Consider the following 21,336-nt stretch of genomic DNA (forward strand, 5'->3'; position numbering starts at 1 on the left):
CAAATAAACTTTTGGACTGGAATTACATATATCTTTTATTCTAACTCTATTAAAACTACTTTGCCTTTATACCTATTTAATTTCAGAATTATAAACTTTAGTCAACAAAGTCAGCTTTATAAAATTTCATTAAAGTAATGTTATAATACATTTTTCTTATTTAGATAATCATGCTACTGTGTAATCAAATGCCTGAGTTATGGCTGCCTCTTGTAGTATGGGATTATATTTCAGCCTGAGGTGTATGCTGTTTCTATCTTACAGATCAGGAGGCTAAGATCTAGGAAGGGTAAAATATAGTGCTTCATAATAAATAATTTGTATTAAATTTAATCAAAACAAAAACAAAAATGTAGTAAAAGTGCTTTTTACTTTCTCCTTCCATGTAGGAAAAAGAAAAAGATTTTTCTAGAATCTTTCTCAATCCTTTGGCTCCTCAAATTTAAAGTAGCTTATTATGTCTTAAGTGCTAAAGGAAATGCTTAGTAGAAGGCTAAACATACTATAAAATAAGGCCAAGCCAAAATAAATAAAACACCACAATTAGCATAAAATGTTATAGAGAAGAGAGGGAATGGGTTTGGAGAGGACTAAGAAAGATATAGCTAATGCTAAGTGTAATTTTATTATATACTGTTTTGGTAGGCCATGCGCTATTTATGACTTGATAGGTTGTCTTAAATTTTTTCAGTGAAACTCTTCAGTGGTGTGTTAGGATAATTATGATTTTGCTGTTTGCTGCTGGTTAGCCACAGAATGTTTCAGGTGGAAAATAATAGGCTAAATGATTTTCCATTTGTTAAGGAAGTGTAGAAATAGGAAGTTAGTAAGATGAATCATTCCATGGATTTTATTTAATCTAGAATTATGTCATTTGTGTTTTGTTTTAACAATTATTTTATATTTTAAAATGTAAAACAGTCTGGGTGTGGTGGTTCATGCCTGTAATCCCAGCACTTTGGGAAGCTGAGGCGGGAGGATTGCTTGAGCCCAGGAGTTTAAGATCAGCCTTGGCAACAAAGTGAGACCTCATCTCTACCAAGCAAAACAAAAGAAAACAGCAGAAAAATTAACTGGGCATGATGGCATGCACCTGTAGTGCGGGCTACTTGGAAGGGGGAAGGGTGAGGAGGGAGTATTGCTTGAGCCCAGGAGTTCAAGAGTGTGGTGAGCCATGATCATGTTTCAGAGTGAGACTCTGACTCAAGGCAAACAAATGAAATATGTAACAAAAGTAAAGTTTTTATTTTTTTTACTCTTGCTGTTAAAAAGAATTGCAGAATAATGAGCGTGAAAGACTTTTAAAGATACAAATTACAGTACTGATTTATTACAGAATTCATGGTGGTGCTTTGCTAATGGCATATTGAATGGACTTTTCTTAGCCCATTCTGGAAGTGTGATATGTATTATAGGAGTCTTTGGGATATAAGCATGGCTTACTCTGAGTTCAGCTTTATAGTTATGTAAAAAACATGATACTTAACATCAAGAAGTGCTTCACTGTAGGAATAACACTATTTTTTTTTCTTGACTTAGTGTGGTAATTATTCTATTACTGGAGTTGAATTTTCATGCCCAGTTTTTTACATATCATTATAGCATTGGGTTGTTCTTTATCTGTCAGACTTGAGTCAGAAGTCTGACTCTGGCTTCTCAAATGTTATTATTTAAAACTTGATGGTTTTATAGGTTTAAAGCTGTTGGGAGGTTTTTTTCTTGTTAATATTGTTATTGTTTCATCAAATGTTAATGAAATGAAGCAAAACTGTGCACTATTATAATGTTAACCCGTATCCTAAAGAAGCCATCCTGGTATCAGTCTGATCTCTCTCTACTCTTCTCTTTCTTTTTTTGATTATTGCACATTTTGAGACCAGGCATTGTGCAGATGAATAAGATTCGGAGTCTCAAGATCATAGACTAGTTGACTGAAGAAGAGGGGAAAAGAAGAGTAAGAATTTAGAGATTTTATGTAGTGCTTAAATACTTGGAAAAAAAAGAAATAGAGGGAAAGGAATTCTGTGTGTTCCTAGTACAGGAAGGAACCCCCTAGATCTTGTCATTTAGCTAAGATGGCCCCTCCTTTGAGTCCCCATCATCATGGTAGAAGTAGAGAGATGTCCACAGAACTAACTATAATCCCAAGACTTGTACCCCTTCCTGTCCCGCAGCACACAATCTCCCCTCTACTATCTGCCTTGAGACCCTCAAGAATAATGGATACATTTTGCCCTTTACACCTCTTTATGATGATCAGCATAAGGAGTCCAGAACATCCAGGTTCCTTGCCTCCTGGACTCTCTGCCTTTATGTCTCTATACATTCCATTTCTGACCTGATCGTCCACTTTCACCTAACACTTGAATCTTTCTGCTTGCATCATCTTGGAATTGAGTTAATAATGTGTTAGCAAAACATCTGTCTCCTCAACCTTTACCTTTTTACTTAAGGATCCTTGGCTCTCCCTGGCACACATTGCTTCTCCCATACCCTGCTCATATGGTGGCTCTGTTCTTACCCCAGCTCTCATTTGCCACTCCTGAAGTTTGAGTTGGTGCCCTCTTGTTCTCTTTTACTGCTCTCTAACAATTTGAATCTCATGTCATCAACTGCAACCTGTTCTCATCATCACCATTCAGGATTTTAGCTCCTTGTTTCTCATCATTCTTTTTGATTCTGTGCCTGTTGTATTTGTGGTGATTTTGGTGTCTGCACACATGGCCTTCCTGATACTCTGGGAAGCTCCTGCCCTCTCCGTTTTGATGATCTGCCTGACCCATGTGCCTGTGACATAACCTAGGCCTTGCCAGCAGCAGTAATTCTTGCACAATCTCACAATCAAGCATCCCACTCTCCAGCTACTACCCCTTATTTTTCTAGTTCACTTCTAGTACTCCTATTTCTTAGGAAAATGTAAAGTTAATTTAAGATACTGGTCATTCATTTAAAGAAGGTCAGGCAGTACGACTAGTCAGCTAATCAGTAATGAGTTAAAGAACAGGAAGAGTTGGATATAACCAAAACAATACTAATTCTAACAATGGTGCAGAAATTTAAACCGGACAAGGAAGTAAGGGTATGAGGAAAATTAGTGGGAGAAAGGTAAGAAAAAGTTATTAAGGCAAGTAGCATGTTAAATTCCTAAACCTTGATTATATCCAACTGGTTGAGTTATCTGTGTTCCTGGCAGAGGTCAGCCTGATGCCCTGGACTCCACCCTTCTCACTGATTCAGGGACACAACTCTAGCAATTTAACTCTCTCTCTCTTTCTCTCTCTCAATCTCGCATGATTAATGTTCCCCCAACTGGATCCTTTCCATCAGCACAATTTTTCCAGAAAGAAAGAGAGAAAAAGGAACCTCATATCCATCCAGCTACCCACCCCCATTGCTTTGTTCTTCTTTATGGCAAGGCTCCCAAGAGTTGTGTGCTCATGGGTTTCAGTTCTGTGTGCTTCACATTTGCTTCTACTACTCCATGAAATGCTGTCATCAAGTTGATCTTCATAGTTCTCATCTTACATTCTTTCCTCCTCAAAAAAAGGTTTTTTTTTAAAAGCGGGAATCTCACTCTATGCCAAGCTGGAATGCAGTGGCAAGATCCAGCTCACTGCGTCCTCATCCTCCTGACCTCAGATGATCCTTCTGCCTCAGCCTCCCAAGTAGCTGAGACTACAGGTGCACACGACTATGCCTGGCTAATTTTTATATTTTTTTACTTGTATTTTTTGTTGTAGAGACAAGGTTTTGCTATACTGCCTAAACTGGTCTTGAACTTCTGAACTCAAGCAGTCCTTCTGCTTTAGCCTTCCAAAGTGCTAGGATTATAGGAATGAGCTACTATGCCTGGCCCAGCAAAATATTTTTTATTCCATTTGGTTTCAGTTCACCACACTTTCCTGTTCCTTTTATTTTAATGGGTTACTTTTTCTTCATCTGCTTTGCTGGGTTTTCTCTGTGTCCATGCCTTATTATGCCTCTGTTCTTGTTTTTGTTTTTGAACTGGAGTCTCACTCTGTCGCCCAGGCTGGAATACAATGACATGCTCGCGGCCACTGTAGCCTCAACCTGTTGGATTCAGAAGATCCTTCTGCCTCAGCCTTCCAAGTAGATGGAACTACAGGCATGTGCCACCATGCCTAGCTAATATTTTTTTTTGATGTATTGTAGAGACGAGGTCTTGCCAAGTGAGCCCAGTCTGGTCTCGAACCCCTGGGCTCAGGCAATCCTCCTGTCTCTGCCTCACAAAGTGCTAGGATTATAGGTGTGAGCCACCACACCTGGCCCTGTGTAGATTTTTTAAGCAAAACTGTTGGCTCTAGTTTCAGAATAACTCCAGAAGCTGACCATTTCTTACCATTTGTGCCACCACCAGCCTGATACGGGCAAAAGTCACTCCTTGGAGAGATTTTTTTCAGTAGCTTCTTATTGGCCCCCATGCATCTGTCTTTGGCCTTGTGAGTCAGCGAGTGTCTTTGATCCCAGATGCCTTCCTGTTTCAATCTGAATAAAAGTCAAAGTCTTTGCAGTGGCTGCTCATTTCATCTTCCTACCCCCTTGTTCTTGCCCCCACACTCTCCCTCCTCCCTTGGGGCATTTCAGTTGTGTTACCCTTCCACCTTCTCTCTTTTAGGTCTTTACCTAAATGTCCCTTTCTAGGGCTTCCTATACTCTGGAGTGAGACTTGTAGATGTTGATGGGATATCACTAAGTCCCACCTTCACTCTGGCACTGCTTTTTCCCTTTCCTGCTTTATATTTTTCTATTGCATTTTCCACTGTCTCACACATTATCTTTTAGTTTTTGTGTATTGCCTGTCTCTCCACCCTAGAACATAAATTCTTCTGGCAGGAATTTTTGTTAGTTTTCTTTCTTCTGTACCCTGATCCTATGATATGGCTAGTTACATGGTGGATATGTAGTGAACATTTGTCCCATGAATAAATGAATAGGTGAAAAACACACATGATGGAGAATTGTCATTTTACCACTCAAGTGAAGAAAGAAGGGGAAGTAAAATTTGGTGACAGAATCAGACAGAATAACTTAGAGAGAGTCCTTTGTGGAGACCTCCACGGACTTAGTGGAGGCCATACCAAGGTTGAGGGGGCAGGAGGACCATATGCTCTGGAGTGCTAGTGAAGGAGCAGAGATGAGGTAGATTTCCTTCTACTGTCATGACTGTGAAATATAGGCAGTCAAGAACCATTTCTACTCCAGGACCCCTGAAGAGCAGCCCAACAGAGAGTCTCATTACTTTAATTGTGGTAGAAAGTCTTTTGTAATTCTTTCCCAGGCTTAAGAGGATGCTTATATCATTAACATGTTTAAATGTTTAAGAAATGTATTAGCATTAATTGAAATAATTAGCTTTTGTGTGTGTATAGCCTGTGGGTGTACTGGGTCACTTTAAAAGTAGTACTATAATGAATAGAAATTATTTTTTGTTGTTTAAGTTCAAAAACTCCAGAATTCTTTTAATGTAGTTTATTTTAAAATATTATGATCTTTGAACTTAATAATTCAATTCAATTTTGTTAGATACTATTTTCATCTTCATGATAAAGTTAGTATATCACATTTTGTAACAGTTACTTTCTTGCTTGATCTTAATCTTTTATTTTAAAGGTCTTTTCCATTGAAGCTTATATTAATCCTTTATTCTTAAGAGCACAGAAGATGTAGTTGTTTCATTTTTGCTGAATGTCAGGTTGCAATGCCTTTGTATCCTGGAAAATGAAGGGACTGAAAAAACAAGACATGTCTTATATGACCTTTTCATGGAACTTGTGACCTGTCAAAAGCACTTAGTGTCATCATCAGTCCTTGAATCTTACTATTTATAAGTTGAGTTTGCCTAGGAATTTTATGAAGGTGCCAAGGTTTAGGGTGGTATTTATGGTTGCTTCTTTAGATTAGTAGCATTCTGTGGCATTTCCCATTATCATTGTCAAGATGATTTGCTAATTTGGTCACTACTTATCTGACATCTTTCATATAATACAATTAATGATATGTGGAAGCTCATGTCAGATTTTCTTATGTCCTCTAAATTACTTGCATCTTGGCTTTTCATTCTCCAGGCACTTTTAGGTTCTGGCAGTGGTCATCCTAAGAATACTATTTGCTATTGGTTATATCACTCAAGTGAAACTGTTTCAAATTTATCTTACACTGGACCACTTTGAGAAATGTCTGGGTTTAGTCTGACAGCCCAGAAGTGATTACTTATCAGCAAAAAAAACATTTTTTCCAAAGGGTCTGAAGAGGGGATGCTTTTTTATGGTTTATTCAGATTCTTGGGCCCTTTAATTAGTTTTACGACAGTAAAATATAACCCAAACAAATTATTTTTTGCATAATGAAATGAGATGACTGCAAGACATATACATTAATATAACAATAAGTAGATGAGGAATGCTTTGGAAAAATAAACTATATAATAATATAAGCCAAGTATCATGTGTTCTATGAAATGTAGAGAGAAACAGAGATTCTATAAAAAAGATCCAAATTTGATTAACAAATGTATTTAATATACACAAACTACTTTTTCAATCACAACCTATATGGATGATAGTATTCCCCAAAAAATAATCTTAACATTTTATCTAGTTTAGTATCTACTAGTACCTTATATTTAAAGTAGAAAAAAAAGCTAAACCATTATTTTAATTGTACATATCATTGTATAATGTTCTTAAAGTTGACTGTTTAATAATTTCTATCTTGCTTACAGTCAATGATGAAACTATATTTGTATTTTCACAGTTGTGTTGGATATCAAAAGTCTCACATTACTGAGTCAATAGCCATATTTTTGTGGATATGTCAGACGTAAATAGAAACTATTATTTAAATAAATATTAGCATTGCAAATGGAATAGACATGGATATAGGGTTTCTAAGTCTGTATGATCTGTCTCCTCTGTAGTTAGTAGTCGTGTTAGTCCATGCTGAAATAGATACATTAGAGGTTTGAATGTCTGGATTTCAGTTTTCAAATGCTTTCTGGAGTTTGCTAATCAGCATTGGCTCTGTGACGTTCTATAAGTAGTATTTGCTTAGAGAGATGGAAACTGCTCTATGAATTATTAGGAATTTGGGACTTTAACAACAAAGTGTTTGCCTAAGTGATTATAAATAATTTACAGTATTTAAGAGATCTCCCATTCTTGGTGATAGAGATCACTTTAGTCAAATTTAAAGTACTAAGTGTTAGGGTGCGGACGGATGGGGTGAGGGTGGATGGGTAGAGAGGAGAGGCGCAGAGAGAGGGGCGCAGTACCACCAGGGCCAGCAAGCTGGAGGTGCCATGCTGGGTACCCAGAGATCCGAGTAAATGCAAAGAATTGCAACACACAAAAAGGTTAAGAAAGAAAAGTTTATTTAAAAGTAAATTATAGAGAGAAAGAGAAAGAAGAGAGAAGATTCACCTCCCTAAGGTGGGGGAGGGGGGCCAAAGCCAGGAAACATGGCAACAGCCATGGCTCAAAGAGCACATGGCCACACCAGAGTCTAGCAAGGAAATGGCCACTGGTTGCTTGTGGTTGAGTCCTTTTAACCATTCTCCTCAATGGGGGAAGACCATTAGGTGATTGGGTGGGGTCTCTTCCACGTCATCACAAAGGGGCAAACAAGCGCAGGTACTGATGATGTCAGGTGATGGACAGCAGGCAGATGGGTGGGTTAGTTACATGATTGCTGCCATGGTGGGACTTATTCATGTCATGTAGGTCACAGGGCTGATTAGGTTAACCCTGGGGGGGGGGACATTTCCTGCAAGAGACTTGTTAGACATTTGCAATTCACAAACTCCTTGACCAAAGGTAGGGTGGTCATATTATTACTTTTGTGACTTTGGCCAGCCAAAGGGTGACCTTTGACCCTCGGCCTTCACAAGGAACCTAAAAGTTTACTAGAGATTATTAGTCTAAACCATGAATGGTTGGGCTGTCCTGGTCATGCATCTGAAGGAGATTTGCCTAGGAGGGATGGGATAGGCTGCTGTTTGTCCTGCAGTAGAATGTCTGAATGCTTTCTAATGGTTACGCTGAGGCAAAAAGACTAAAGAATAAGCAAAGTTTCTTCTAGGTTTCTATAGGTACCTTTTAATAAGTATAATCAGGTTTTTAGGAAGTTATCTTGATAGTATTTTCTAATTAAATTATTTTGGTGATATGCTAAATTAAAAGTTAAATGTAAGATTAATCTGTATATACTAGAGGTATCTACTTCTAAATAGTATTCATTATGAGACTAAGTTTAGGACGAAGAGTTGTTTAGGATACTGAACTATTTAGGGAAATAATTTTATTGCACCAAGTTATTTGAATTGTTTGCATACCTAATTGGAAATGCATATTTGTTTTTAAAAATACATTATATATTTTAAATTAAATACTTAATATTTATCCTTCAACACATAAAGGCTATCTTACGTATTAAGTAAAGGGCTGGGCATGGCAGCTCACACCTATAATTCTACCATTTTGCGAGACAGGTAAGAATATCACCTGAGGCAAGGAGTTTAAGACCCTCCTGGGCAACATAGCAAGACCCTGTCTCTAATAATAAATTTAAAAAATTATCCAGGAGTGGTGGCACACACCTGTAGCCCTGCCTACTTGGGAGGCTGAAGCAGGAGTTTGAGATTGCAGTGAGCTGTGATTGTACCACTGCACTCCAGCCTGGGTGGACCCCAACTCTAAAGCAAAAAAAGAAAAGAAAAGAAAGAAAACATAAAAGGACAGCTTAGTTTTTTGTTTTTTGGTTTTTTTTGAGTCGGAGTCTCACTCTGTTGTCCAGGATTGAATGCAGTGGCATGCTCCCAGCCGCTGCAGCCTTGACTGCTGACCACCTCCACCTTCCGAGTAACTGAAACTACAGGCGAGCGCTACCATGCCTGACTTGTTTTTTGATTTATTGTAAAGACGAGATCTCACCAAGTTGCCCAGGCTGGTCTTGAACCCCTGAGTTCAAGCATTCCTCTTGCCCCAGCCTCCCAAAGTGCTGAGGTTACAGGCTTGAGCCACCACACCCAGTCAGGACAGCTTAGTTATTAAAGAAATGCTGGACTTTGGGAAATTCTGCTATCTTGGAAGCAAATTTTTTTTTTTTTTTGAGTTGAGTCTCACTGTCGCCCAGACTGGAGTGCAGTGGCACGCTCCCAGCCACCAGCAGCCTCAACCTGCTGGGCTCTGGCGATCCTTCCACCTCAGCCTTCTAAGTAGCCCGGACTACAGGAGCGCGCTACCACGTCCGGCTAGTTTTTGATTTATTGTAGAGACGTGGTCTTGCCAAGTTGCCCCGATGAGTCTCGAACCCGCGGGCCCAGGCAATCCTCTTGCCTCGGCCTCCCAAAGTGCTGGGATTACAGGCTGAGCCACCGAGCCCAGCTGGAAGCAAAATATTTTTAATCCCACACTAGTTTTTCAGCTTAAGAATAAAGTTAGGAAAAGTTGCCTTCATCTATTCGTTTTCCTGAATCCAAAGAGACAGGTGAGGCAGGATCAAAAATACTTATTTGATCAAAGTTATTGGCTCTGAAGGTATTCTTGCCTGTGTTGTAAGAAAGATGAAAGGTGTTGTTTTTATTGCATGCTAGTAACAGTGTAATTTTGAACTAATTGGTGTTGAACTGCCAATCACCTAAGGGTAATGCAAATAGATACTCTTACAGTTTCCTTTGAGGTAGTGAAATCTTATGTCAGAGCTGGAAGGAAAACAGAATAATACCATTAAATTGACCTTAAATGAGCTGCTTTGTGAATTTCTTAGAGATTCCCTTTTTATTTTTCATGACTTGTCTAAACAGGTTTTGTCTACCAATTTGACTTATTGACTAGACAGTTTGACACTGAACATTTTAGATTCATTCTGAATAAAGTAATGATAATATAATTCTTTGGGATATTTTAATTTCTTGATATAACTTAAATTCACATAATATTCTAGTATTGTTTGTAACGTGTCATAATTTCTTATAATAGTCATTATTTCCTTCTGGTCATATATAATGAAATATTCTGCCCCCCAAAACTTACTTCTTTCATTTAGATATTGATATATTACCATTTAATAAAGGATAGTAATGTCTTTGACTATTGTGTCATTCCAAATGAATCTAGTCATTTAATAAAAGCATGATTTGAGGACAATAAGAATGTATTCTTTATTTTTATATACAAGTCTGCCAATCTTTATTAATTACCCATTGTATGCCTAGTGTTGCATCACCTGAAAATAAAAGCACATTTCAGAAATGCCACTTTAGTTATTTTCCTTTGAAAAATCATTCATTGAGTGGTAGACATTTGTATTGAGCTTTGTAGACATACCCACAAAGTAGGCATTTATGTCTTTTCCCTTAATTTTTTCTTTTTTTTTGTTGGAGTCTCACTCTGTTGCCCAGGCTGGAGTGCAGTGGCCATGGCAGCCTCGACCTGCTGGGCCCAGGCAATCCTTCCGCCTCAGCCTTCAAAGTAGCTGGAACTATAGGTGTGCACCACCATGCCCGGCTAATTTTTTAAAAATTTATTTTAGCGTTGAGGTCTCGCCAAGTTGGCTGGGCTGGTCTCGAGCCTGTGGGCTCAGGCAGTCCTCTTACCTTGGCCTCCCAAAATGCTGGGATTATAGGCGTGAGCCATTGTGCCCAACCTCCCTTAATGTCAAATTGGCAGCAGGAATACTGTCTATTCTGATAGCCACTCTCTTTCAAAATTCTGAATACTCATCAGATTATTTTTTCTAGTCTTGAACTGGTTAACTGGAATGGTATTTCTTTATAAGGATAGGGAATGAATGTAGTTTGGAATTATATTTTTAACTCATGAGATATAGAAGTGAAAAGAGCATTAATTATAGACACACACTTTAATTTATAAAGATTGGGATAAAAAGTATACTTATTACTAAATCTGTTATGTTTAGTTTGTTTGCTTCAAAGACACTTGAAAATCTTTTAAAACTATGCTGTCTTACTATCAATCCCTTCGCTAATGGAAATGTCCATTAATTCTGTAATTTAATTGCATCCCCTTTTGCTTTGGCTGCCAGAAACTCAAAACTAAATTTGCAATCAAAGTTTAGTAGCTTTCTGTCACACTGCCTGAATATCTCTGTACTTATCTTTACTTTCTTATAAATATATCAACTATGTATTAACATAGTTAAATGATTAAACTTATGAGCTCCGGAAATACTATATAGCATTTCAGTGCATTTGAGACCTCAGGTTCTTCAAAAGAGAGGGTATTGGATTGCTATCTCATCAGCAATGGGTAGAAGTAAGCAAGGAGACACAGAGGGAACATTATTTGCTTCTTTTTGAAAGCTGGGATAAGACTGGAGTTTTGTGCCTCTCCAGGGGGACTTAGAAAAAGAGGCCTCTGAATTCCCTTAATGAGACTGCATTTGTTCCCTTACTGCAAGGGTGGATCTGATCCTGCTGACCTTGAAGTGTTCGTCTGAATCCTCCTTACAATCTCTCCCCTTGTGAAAGGACAGAGTTTGCACCTAGAGAGTCTCAGTGAGGCTTCTTGCTCCTGAATCAATTTTTCTGGCCAGTTGGTCCCTAGTCCCCAGGAACAAGAATTGCTGAGCCTTTCAGCTGGTTTGAGGGACTATCTGACCTAATTAAACATGAAGGGAACAGCAGCAGCAGATGGAGAAAAATTACCACTTGTTTAAGGCTGAGTAAAGAAGACCAAAATGAATGACTAGAACCAGTGGTTCCAACTTAAGTTAACAATTAATGGGAGAGACAAATAAGACTTTATACTTAACCCTCAAAAGTAGTAAGAACTCCAGGGAGAGATAATTAGAGCAGAAAAAGACTGTTTCCTGGAACTTTTTTTTAAAAAGTAAAAGCTTAATAGACAAAAGATGAGTTGTACTTGTGGTAGACAGAATAATGGTCTCCCAAAGATGTGCAAGTCCTAATCTCCAGAATTTGTGAATGTTACTTTTTTTTTTTTTTTTTAATTTATTGTAGAGATGAGGTCTCGCTGCCCAGGTGGGTCTCGAACCCGCGGGCTCAGGCAATCCACTCACCTCAGCCTCCCAAAGGCGCGGGATTACAGGCTGAGCCACCGAGCCCGGCTGTGAATGTTACTTTAAATAGCAAAAGGGCTTTGCAGATGTGATGAAGGATCTTGAGATTATCCTGGATTATTTGGTGGATTCATTATAATTACAGAAGTTGTTATAAGTGAAGATTCAGGCAGGAGCTTCAGAGAAGGAGATGTGACAGTGGGAACGGAGCTTGAAGTGATTCAAGGAGGGTCCATGAGTCAAGGAATGCGGGTAGTCTCTAGGACCTGGAAAAGACAAGGAAATGGTTTCTCCCCTGGAATCTCCAAAAGGAATACAGTCCTGCTAACACCTTGATTTTAGGACTTCTTGCTTCTAGAGCCATAAGGCAATACAATTGTGTTAAACCAGACATTTTATGGCAATCAGTTATGGCAACAATAAGAAAATGATACAGTCCTTCTGCAAATTGAATGAATTGTCTGGTAGAATCAAGGGAATGGACTATTTTGTGCTACAGACCAAAAGTAAAAAAAGAAGGAAATCATTAATGAAACAATACACATGGACTATAGTGCTAAGATATCTAATGTAAATAATAGGCATCTAGAAGGAGAAAAAAGAACAAGTAGAAAAAAGTAGGCAAATAAAAGAGGAAAATTTCAATGAGCTGAATGAAGAAAGACTTGAGTGAAGTTTGAAAGAGCCCAGAGTCCTGGGCAAGATTATTAAACAGGAAAACTGAAAGATCTAGATTTATTCTACAAGATTCCTGAATTCTAAGAATAATATAAAAAAAACCCTTGCAAACTTTCACCCAGAAAAATTCCATACAAAGAAGAGGGAGATCAACATTAAGCTTCCCATTTGCAACCTGATAAGCATTATCTATAGTTGTAAGGGCAGAATAAAGACTCAAAACTCAACTGGATGCAGTAGTGTGTGTCTATGGTCCCAGCTGCTTGGGAGGCTGAGACAAGAGGATCACTTAAGCCCAGGAATTTGAGTACAGCCTGGGCAACATAGTGAGACCCTGTCTCTTAAAAAAAAACAAAACAAAAAAAACAGGCCAGGCTTGGTGGCTCAGCCTGTAATCCCAGCACTTAGGGAGGCTGAGGCGAGTGGATTGCCTGAACCCACGGGTTTGGGAACAGCCCAGGCAACTTGGCAAGACTGCATCTCTGCAATAAATAAAAAATTAGCCAGGCATGGTAGTGCGTGCCTGTAGTTCTGGCTATTTGGAAGGCTGAGGCGGAAGGATCGCCTAAGCCCAGCAGTTGACGCTGGGGTGACCTTGAGCATGCCACTGCACTCCAGCCTGGGAAACAGAGTGAGACTCCAACTCAAAAAACAAAGAAAACAAAAATCCAGTAGCTGGTATATTCTCAAAGATGTGATTAATCTATTAGGATGGGGAAAAAAGGCTTTCATTTGTGTGTTCTTTCATTCATTTTACATCTACATATTGAGTATGTAAATTATGTAAATTGTGCCAGGCACTATTCTGAATTCCATATTGAAGGAAACATTTGGTAATCCTCTTGAACTAAATATTTTTAAAGCAGTCTCAACAAGATCCTAGAGCTCTGGGGGATGGGTGGGAAGCAGTAAGAGAACGATTAAAGTGCTATGAGAATTTCACTTTGGCACAGGATAAGTTACCCAGAAAAGCATCCCTGAAGGGCTAGGACTATGTTACGTTGATATTGTAATGAAAAAAGAGGAGCACCAGTCTTCTTATTAAGTCAACCTGTGGTAGGCAGAATTTATTCCCTTGATGTCACTGTTGAGCTGCTGGGAAATCCACTTTGAAATTTGCTCTGTGTCTAAACTTCTAATTACATGAAACTATTTCCTTATTTTTAAACTACTTTGAGTTGAGTTTTCTGATTTAGTAGAAAGCATCCTAGTAGATACACTGGTGAGAGCACCAAGGTTCAGAGAAGCATGAACCTAAAAGGATGAAAAGTTGAAAGGAGAAAACCATGGTCAAATTTTGGAATTTAGCAGACCTGAGAAAATTTTGGAAGTAACTGTAGACCCCAGGAGGCTGAATTCTAAGCCATTTGTACTTGGTTTATGCCCCAGAATCCCCAAAAGTCTCAAACAGTGGCACCACCAGATGAAGTAGAGTGAGCCATTTCATAAGGAGGCTTGCTTGAAAATCCTGTTTATGAAATGGCTTGATTGCCACATCTTTTCCCTCCACCCAAGGTACCAGGCAACTGCTTCTTTCCCATCCTAGCAAGAGAAAACTGCCTCTTTCCCACTCCTGCTGGATGCATTGAAGGGTGGGAGTAGTGAACTAACAAGTGAGCACTTACAGATTAAATGCATAGGCTTCTATTTTCCTTCACCTGGACAACTAGGATTTCATCCTGCAAGAAGATTAGCTGGGGAATCTATCCAGCCTAAGTGTAAAGCCGTACAGATCTATCAATGAGGTATCCTCAATGAAGAATCCAGCTATATTATTCTACAGGAAATCTCATTGTTGTCAAGCCCCACCCATGCAGTCTTGGGTTTCCAATAAGCATTTTTAGTGCTTCATTCTTAAATATGAACGAACAACCAAGACTCACCAGAATCTGAGAAAAGCCTCCCATGTGAAATAAACAGGAGCACTTGGAGATAGGATACACACAGAAGAATGTCTCAAAACAAATTTGTCAGCATCCTGAGAGAGATGGAGGTTGCATTTATGAGAAGTACTAGGATTCCATAAAAATAGGATATCTGGTGTGCAGAAAGAGATTATTTAAATTTAGAAATAATAACATAGCCAAGTGCGGTGGCTCAAGCCTGTAATCCCAGCCCTTTGGGAGGTGGAGGTGAGAGAATTGTTTGAGCTCAGGGGTTCAAGACTGGACTGAGCAACAGGGCAATATCTTGTCTCTACAATAAATTAAAAAATTAGCTGGGCGGAGTGGCACATGTCAGTGGTTCCAGCTACTTGGAAGACTGAGACGGAAGGATTGCCTGAGCTTAGCAGGTCATGGTTGCAGTGGCTGTGAGCGTGCTGCTGCACTGCAGCCTTGGTGACACAGCGAGATACTGACTCAAAAAAAAAAAAAGTAATTTTTTCAGAAAACAAGTCAAAATGACAAAAATAGGGAAAATGGGAGAAAATATTAGAGAACCAGCTCAGGAAATTCAACATCCATCTAGTAGAAATTCCAACTGGAAGCGAAAAAATGTGACAGAGGAAATGACAAGATCAAGAGGATTTCTCAGATCTAAAAGACATAAATTTGGAAATTGGCTGGGCTCACCTAGTATCCAACACAATACATGGAAATGGACTCTCAGCAAGAGCGCTGGGGACAGATCCTATTGGGTTTCAAAGAGAAATGAAAAAGCAGTTCACATTCAAAGAGACCAGAATATAGAATAGCTTCAAACTTCTTAAAAACAGTGCTAGGGACTGGAAGACAATGAAGAAATGCCTTCAAAATTCTGAAGGAAAATTAGTTTGACCTAGATTTTTATGTTTAACCAAAGTATAAGAGCAAAAGGAAAATTCAAATTTGTATAATCTTTTTTTTTTGAGTTGGAGTCTCACTCTGTCACCCAGACTGGAGTGCAGTGGCCACTTCCGGCCACCACAGCCTCGACCTGCTGGGCTCCGGCGATCCTTCCACCTCAGCCTTCCAAGTAGCTGGAACTACAGGTGCGCACTACCATGCCCAGCTAATTTTTTGATTTATTGTAGATATGAGGTCTTACCAAGTTGCCCAGGCGGGTCTCGAACCTGCAGGCTCAGGCAGTCCACTCACCTCAGCCTCCCAAAGGCGCGGATTACAGGCTGAGCCTCTGAGCCTGGCTCAACTTTGTATAATCTTAAAGAAGTTACCTCTCATTCACCTTTTCTAAGCAATCCACTGGAGGATATGCACAACCCAAAGAAGAGAGTAAATCAAGAAAAGTCAGGGGCTGCATTGGAACTAAGAGGTACTCCACAGAAGATGAGGGCAGGGCTGACCCATGGTGACAGCGTGCAGGAAGCACAGGGAACAGTCAGTCCAGAGTGGGCAGGTTTAAAGACTCCAAGAGAAATTTCTTCAAGAAAAATGAAATTCATAGTATAACTGAGGAATGTAAAAACCAAGAGGAAATGAAGACATTTGAGAGAACAGTTTGGCGTTGAATTAGTTTTAAGCACATAGAAAACTAAGTAAATGAAAAAGAAACGATAGCTAATTCTGGGGGTGGGAAGAACGTTAAGTAAGGAAGGAAAACTGGTTACAGTTTACTACATGAGTAAGCAGTAGATAGCATCTCTGTTGTTACAGTAATGTGGACATTGAAGGGTTAGCCAAAATTACCATTATGGTCACACTGGGAGAAAGGAAGGAGTGAAAATGTGTGACTCAGGCACTTGAAACCTCTTCTGCCATGGTGGGAAGGGTATAGGGAATGCTTAACACTGGAAATCAAGAAATTACAATAGGAAGACAAATGACAAAAGAATCCGATAAACAACTGTCTTTGGGAGAGTGAAATTAGGAGGGAGGAGGCATGATACCAAACCCAGGCAAGCGTGTGATACTTTGAACAATGTGCATTTTGATAAAGATAAAACTTAAAAAAAAATCACTTAAAAGCCAGGCGCAGTGGCTCATGCCTGTAATCCCAGCACTTTGGGAAGGGGAGGTGAGAGGATTGCCTGAGTCCAGGGGTTTGAGACCAACCTGGGCAACTTGGTGAGACCTCATCTCTACAATAAATCAGAAAATTAGCCAGGTGTGGTGGTGTGGGCCTGTGGTTCCAACTACTTGGAGGGCTGAAGTGGAAGGATTGCCTGAACCCAGCAGGTCGAGGCTGTGGTGACCATGAACGTGCCACTTACCCACTCCAACCTGGGCAACAGAGTGAGAATCTGACTCAAAAAAAAAAAAAAAAAAAACACTTAAAATTAAGACAAGTATTGTAGGAGAGGTAAACTGAAGTTTATCAACTACTACACTAAATTATACTGAATGCAAGTGCAATACTATATTTTACTAAATGTAAATGGACTAAATTTGACTGTTACAGAGCCTGCCAGTTTGGGTTATTCAACCCATTTTTATCAGTTTTTGCTATAAATACCTATTAACCTTTCTTTCAGTAAATCACCTGATTTGGATTTGCTGTTTTCCCCATTAGATAATATCTGTGGAACTGCTTGTCAAAGTTCTCTTCCTCTTCAATGAACTGATATGTGACTGTGTCATTAGGATGCTTGCTCTCTAGAATTTTATTCTTGATCATAGTGGTATACAGACTGAAAATTCTTGGGACTGAATCATCCCAGCTGTGACAATATGAGGAGACTATGTATCTATCTGTTTCTGCTACCTAAAACTCCAGCTGCCTTGTTTCCTCTGCCTTCCTTACTGGAAAGTTTTTCTACTGGTTCTATCTCATGAATTCCTTTTACATTTTGACTGAGTCAATTTCAGTTGCTTATAACCAATAAACTCTGAGAAAAGTTAAACCTCAAATAAGATTCAGCTCTGTAATAGAAAAAAAAAGAAAGGTTAATTTTTTAATAGGTGTGTATACGTATGCATGTATATATATATATATATATATATATGTATGTATGTATGTATGCTAGCAAGCAAGACAGGTAAAAACAAAAAGAAAGTAGAATGTAAAGCCCTCAAAACAGAATTTAAGTTGAAAGCATTAAAGACAAACAGGGCTATTATTATTATTATTATTATTTTTGAGTTGGAGTCTCACTCTGTCGCCCAGACTGGAGTGCAGTGGCCGCTGCCGGCCACCGCAGCCTCGACCTGCTGGGCTCCAGCGATCCTTCCGCCTCAGCCTTCTAAGTAGCTGGAACTACTGGTGAGTGCTACCACACCCGGCTAATTTTTTGATTTATTATTAAATGATAAGAGATATGATTCTCTTAGATGTAACAGTCTTAGAAGGCAGAAAGCCCTACAAACAATCCCCCCAACTCCGCAGCCAAATATAAATGCATAATGAAAAAAAATACTCTTAAAAATGGAAAGAACCTAATTAAAGTGCAGTTGTAGGGGGGATTTTAATTTCTCTGTTTTAGAATTTAATAGATAAAATATAAAGAATATAGAGATAAACAAGCAGAAAATTCACATGATAAATTGAATATATGAAAATATGTTCAACCACATTTGGGGAAATGCATGTTAAAGTAACAATAAGAAAACATTTTTCAGCCAGGTGTAGTGGCGGAGGTGAGTGGATTGCCCAAACTAAGGGGTTTAAGACCAATCTGGCAACTTGGCGAGACCTCATCTCTACAATAAATCAAAAAATTAGTGGGCATGGTGGTGCATGCCTGTGGTTCCAGCTACTTGGAAGGCTGAGGTGGAGGGATCCCTTGAGCCCAGCAGATGGAGGCTGCGGTGGCAAAACCAAAAACAAACAAATATAAAAACATTTTTCACCTATCACATTGGTAAAAATTCAAGACATAGAGTGGTAGAGAAATTATTGGAAAATAGGTACTTTCAAAGCTATTGATGAGAATGTAAATTATTAAAATAGTTTAAATTATTATAATATTTTGGAGAAAGTAATCTTTAAATATCTCTTAAAAGCAATCTGAATTTTGGGGATCTATCTTACAAAAATAATTAGAACCAAATGTGCTAAATGTGCATATGAGAATGTTTTTGCAACATCATTTGCAGTGGCAAAAAAATTGAGGAAAATCTGAATAAATGGAATAATTCTGAATTAAATTGCAGTACATCCATTCCATGGAATATTATTCAGCTGTCTTTCAACTAGGACATATTAACTAGAAAAACAAAATGGTAGTATGTCTGATTTGACCTCATTAGTATAAAATATATAATCAAAACCATATGTATGATATATATGTATAAATGTGTTTATGAATATGAAGGAAAGTATGGAAGCATCAGCTAAGTTGCCAACAATTGTCACTTTAGGGAAGTGAGATGATAAAAGAGGTCTTTAGTTTTTTCGCTTTCTGCAGTAAACACTTGATGTTTTTGTAATTAAGACAAGCTTAATAATAGATCAGAGAAGAATTTTACCAAGGTAAGAAATTTTCTAGGAATCATGTAGTGTTTAATCAGTGAGAACTTGTAAATTTTAAGTGGCAAAGATTTGGACGTATTTTCTATGAATCAGAGCAGCATATTTTAAAAATTTCCAGTTATCAGGATTTTCCATATGTTATTTCATGTTTTAATTATGTTCTGTAGTGTTAGGAATTTTATTGTTATACTTCTAAATATTTTTGCTTTGGATAGGGATATCTTCATCGGTGGAATATAACATGATGGAGTTGGAACAAGAACTTGAAAATGTAAAGACTCTTAAGACAAAATTAGGTATTGTACTTTTTTTTTCTTGGCTTGTATATTGATCTTGGTTTCTTATTAAAGAATGTATGGTAGTGTGAAATATTAGATAATGTATGAAATCATTAGTGTGTTAAAAACTTCCAAACTGTCCAAAATCATTCATAAAAGACTGTCTTTTAGTTTTAGGAAAGGATAAGTATATATTTATTTGCCTTTTACTTTGTATATATACAAAATGACTTTTCAAAGATATTGATGTTAAAAATGTTGCTCTACTGTCCTTTCACTTGCATTATTTCTGACAAGTAATCTGTCCTACTTTTATTTTAATGTGTTTTAATGTGTTTTTTTCCATATCTGCTTTTAAGATGTCTTCTTAGGCCAGGCGCGGTGACTCAAGCCTGTAATCCCAGCTCTTTGGTGGGCTGAGGCAAGAGGATTGCCTGAGCCCAGGGTTTTGAGACCAACCCTGGGCAACTTGGCAAGACCTCATCTCTACAATAAATCAAAACATTAGCCAGGCATGGTGGCACGTGCCTGTAGTTCCAGCTTGGAAGGTTGAGGCGGAAGGGTTGCCTGAGCCCAGCAGGTCGAGACTGTGGTGGCCCTAAGTGTGCCACTGCACTCCATCCTGACTGAGAGTGAGACTCAGACTCAAAAAACAAACAAAAAGATGTCTTCTTTGTTGCTGATTTTGATCAGTTTGATTGTGGTATGCATTAGAATAGTTTTCTTCAGCCGGGCTCGGTGGCTCAGCCTGTAATCCTGCGCTTGGGAGGCTGAGGTGAGTGGATTACCTGAGCCCGCAGGTTCGAGACCCGCCTGGGCAACTTGGTGAGACCTCATCTCTACAATAAATCAAAAAATTAGCCCAGCGCGGTAGCGCACACCTGTAATTTCAGCTGCTTGGAAGGCTGAGGTGGAAGGATCGCCGGAGCCTAGCAGGTCAGTCTAGGTGACAGTGTGAGACTCCAACTAAAAAAAAAAAAAAAGTATAGTGTTCTTCATGTTTCTTGTTCTTTGAGTTCATTGAGTGAGTCTCTTAGATCTGGGAATTTACAGTTTTTATCTAATTTGGAAATTTTTTTTACCATTAATTTCCCAGATATCTTTTTTCCTCTGTGCCTTTTTAAAGGACTCTAGTTACATGTATATTAGACCATAGATAGCTCAAGGATGTTCCTTTATTTTTTAGTCTTTTTTCTTTCTGTGTTTCATTTTGGATAGTTTCTTTTGCTGTGTCTTCATTTTCACTAGTCTTTTCTTCTGCATGTCTAATCTGCCTTTAGTCCCATCTAGTGGTTTTTTTTTTTTCTCCGACTCTGCAGAAGTTCTATTTGGACCTGTTTTATATCTTCCTTGTCTCTAATTAACATGTTCAATCTCTGTCCTTACTTTTTTTAAAAAACAGGGAATAAAGTTATGACAACATTTCTAATGTTTTCGCTGCTAATTCTAACATTTGCATTAGTTCTTGATATGTTTCTATTGATTTTTATCATTATCATTTGTATTTTTGTCCTTCTTTGCATGCCTAGCAATTTTTTATTAGAAAATAAACATTGTGAATTTTACCTTGTTGGGTGCCTCACTTACAGTATAACTATAAGTTAGGAATTTTGTTCTGAGATGCAGCTAAGTTACTTGGAAATAGTTTGGTATTATTGTCTTGCTTTGAAGATTTGTTAGGCTTGATTGCAGTATCATCACATCAAGGGCTAATTATTCCTCGTTCCTAAGGATCATCTATGAATTCTATCCAATGTCTGTGATTTATGAGGTTCTGTACTGTCTTGTGGAGCAGGCACTGTTGTGGCCCTTTGTGTTGGTGAGTACTGTTCCCTCTCATATTCTGGTGTGATTTCTTTCTTCAATCATGGGTTGTTTCCTCATGTGCCTGAGCTAATCATTACTCTGCTGAACAGTTAAGGGAGACCCTTTGCAGCTCCTTGTAATTCTTTTTTTGTGTTGTAAGTCTTTTTTC

General features: G+C 38.5%; 1 protein-coding gene across 1 annotated transcript in view; it reads left to right on the forward strand.

Moving 5' to 3' along the window:
- LMBR1 (limb development membrane protein 1) overlaps positions 1–21,336 on the forward strand; it is a 131,846-nt gene that overhangs the window by 69,698 nt on the left and 40,812 nt on the right. The window contains exon 8 of the mRNA XM_021708813.1: positions 19,299–19,379. Coding sequence (XP_021564488.1) covers positions 19,299–19,379 — 81 coding nt within the window. The remainder of the gene's footprint in view (positions 1–19,298; positions 19,380–21,336) is intronic.

The sequence above is a fragment of the Carlito syrichta genome, unplaced genomic scaffold, assembly GCF_000164805.1.
Source record: "Carlito syrichta isolate Samal-C Ts95f unplaced genomic scaffold, Tarsius_syrichta-2.0.1 Scaffold148917, whole genome shotgun sequence".
Taxonomy (NCBI): Eukaryota; Metazoa; Chordata; class Mammalia; order Primates; family Tarsiidae; genus Carlito; species Carlito syrichta.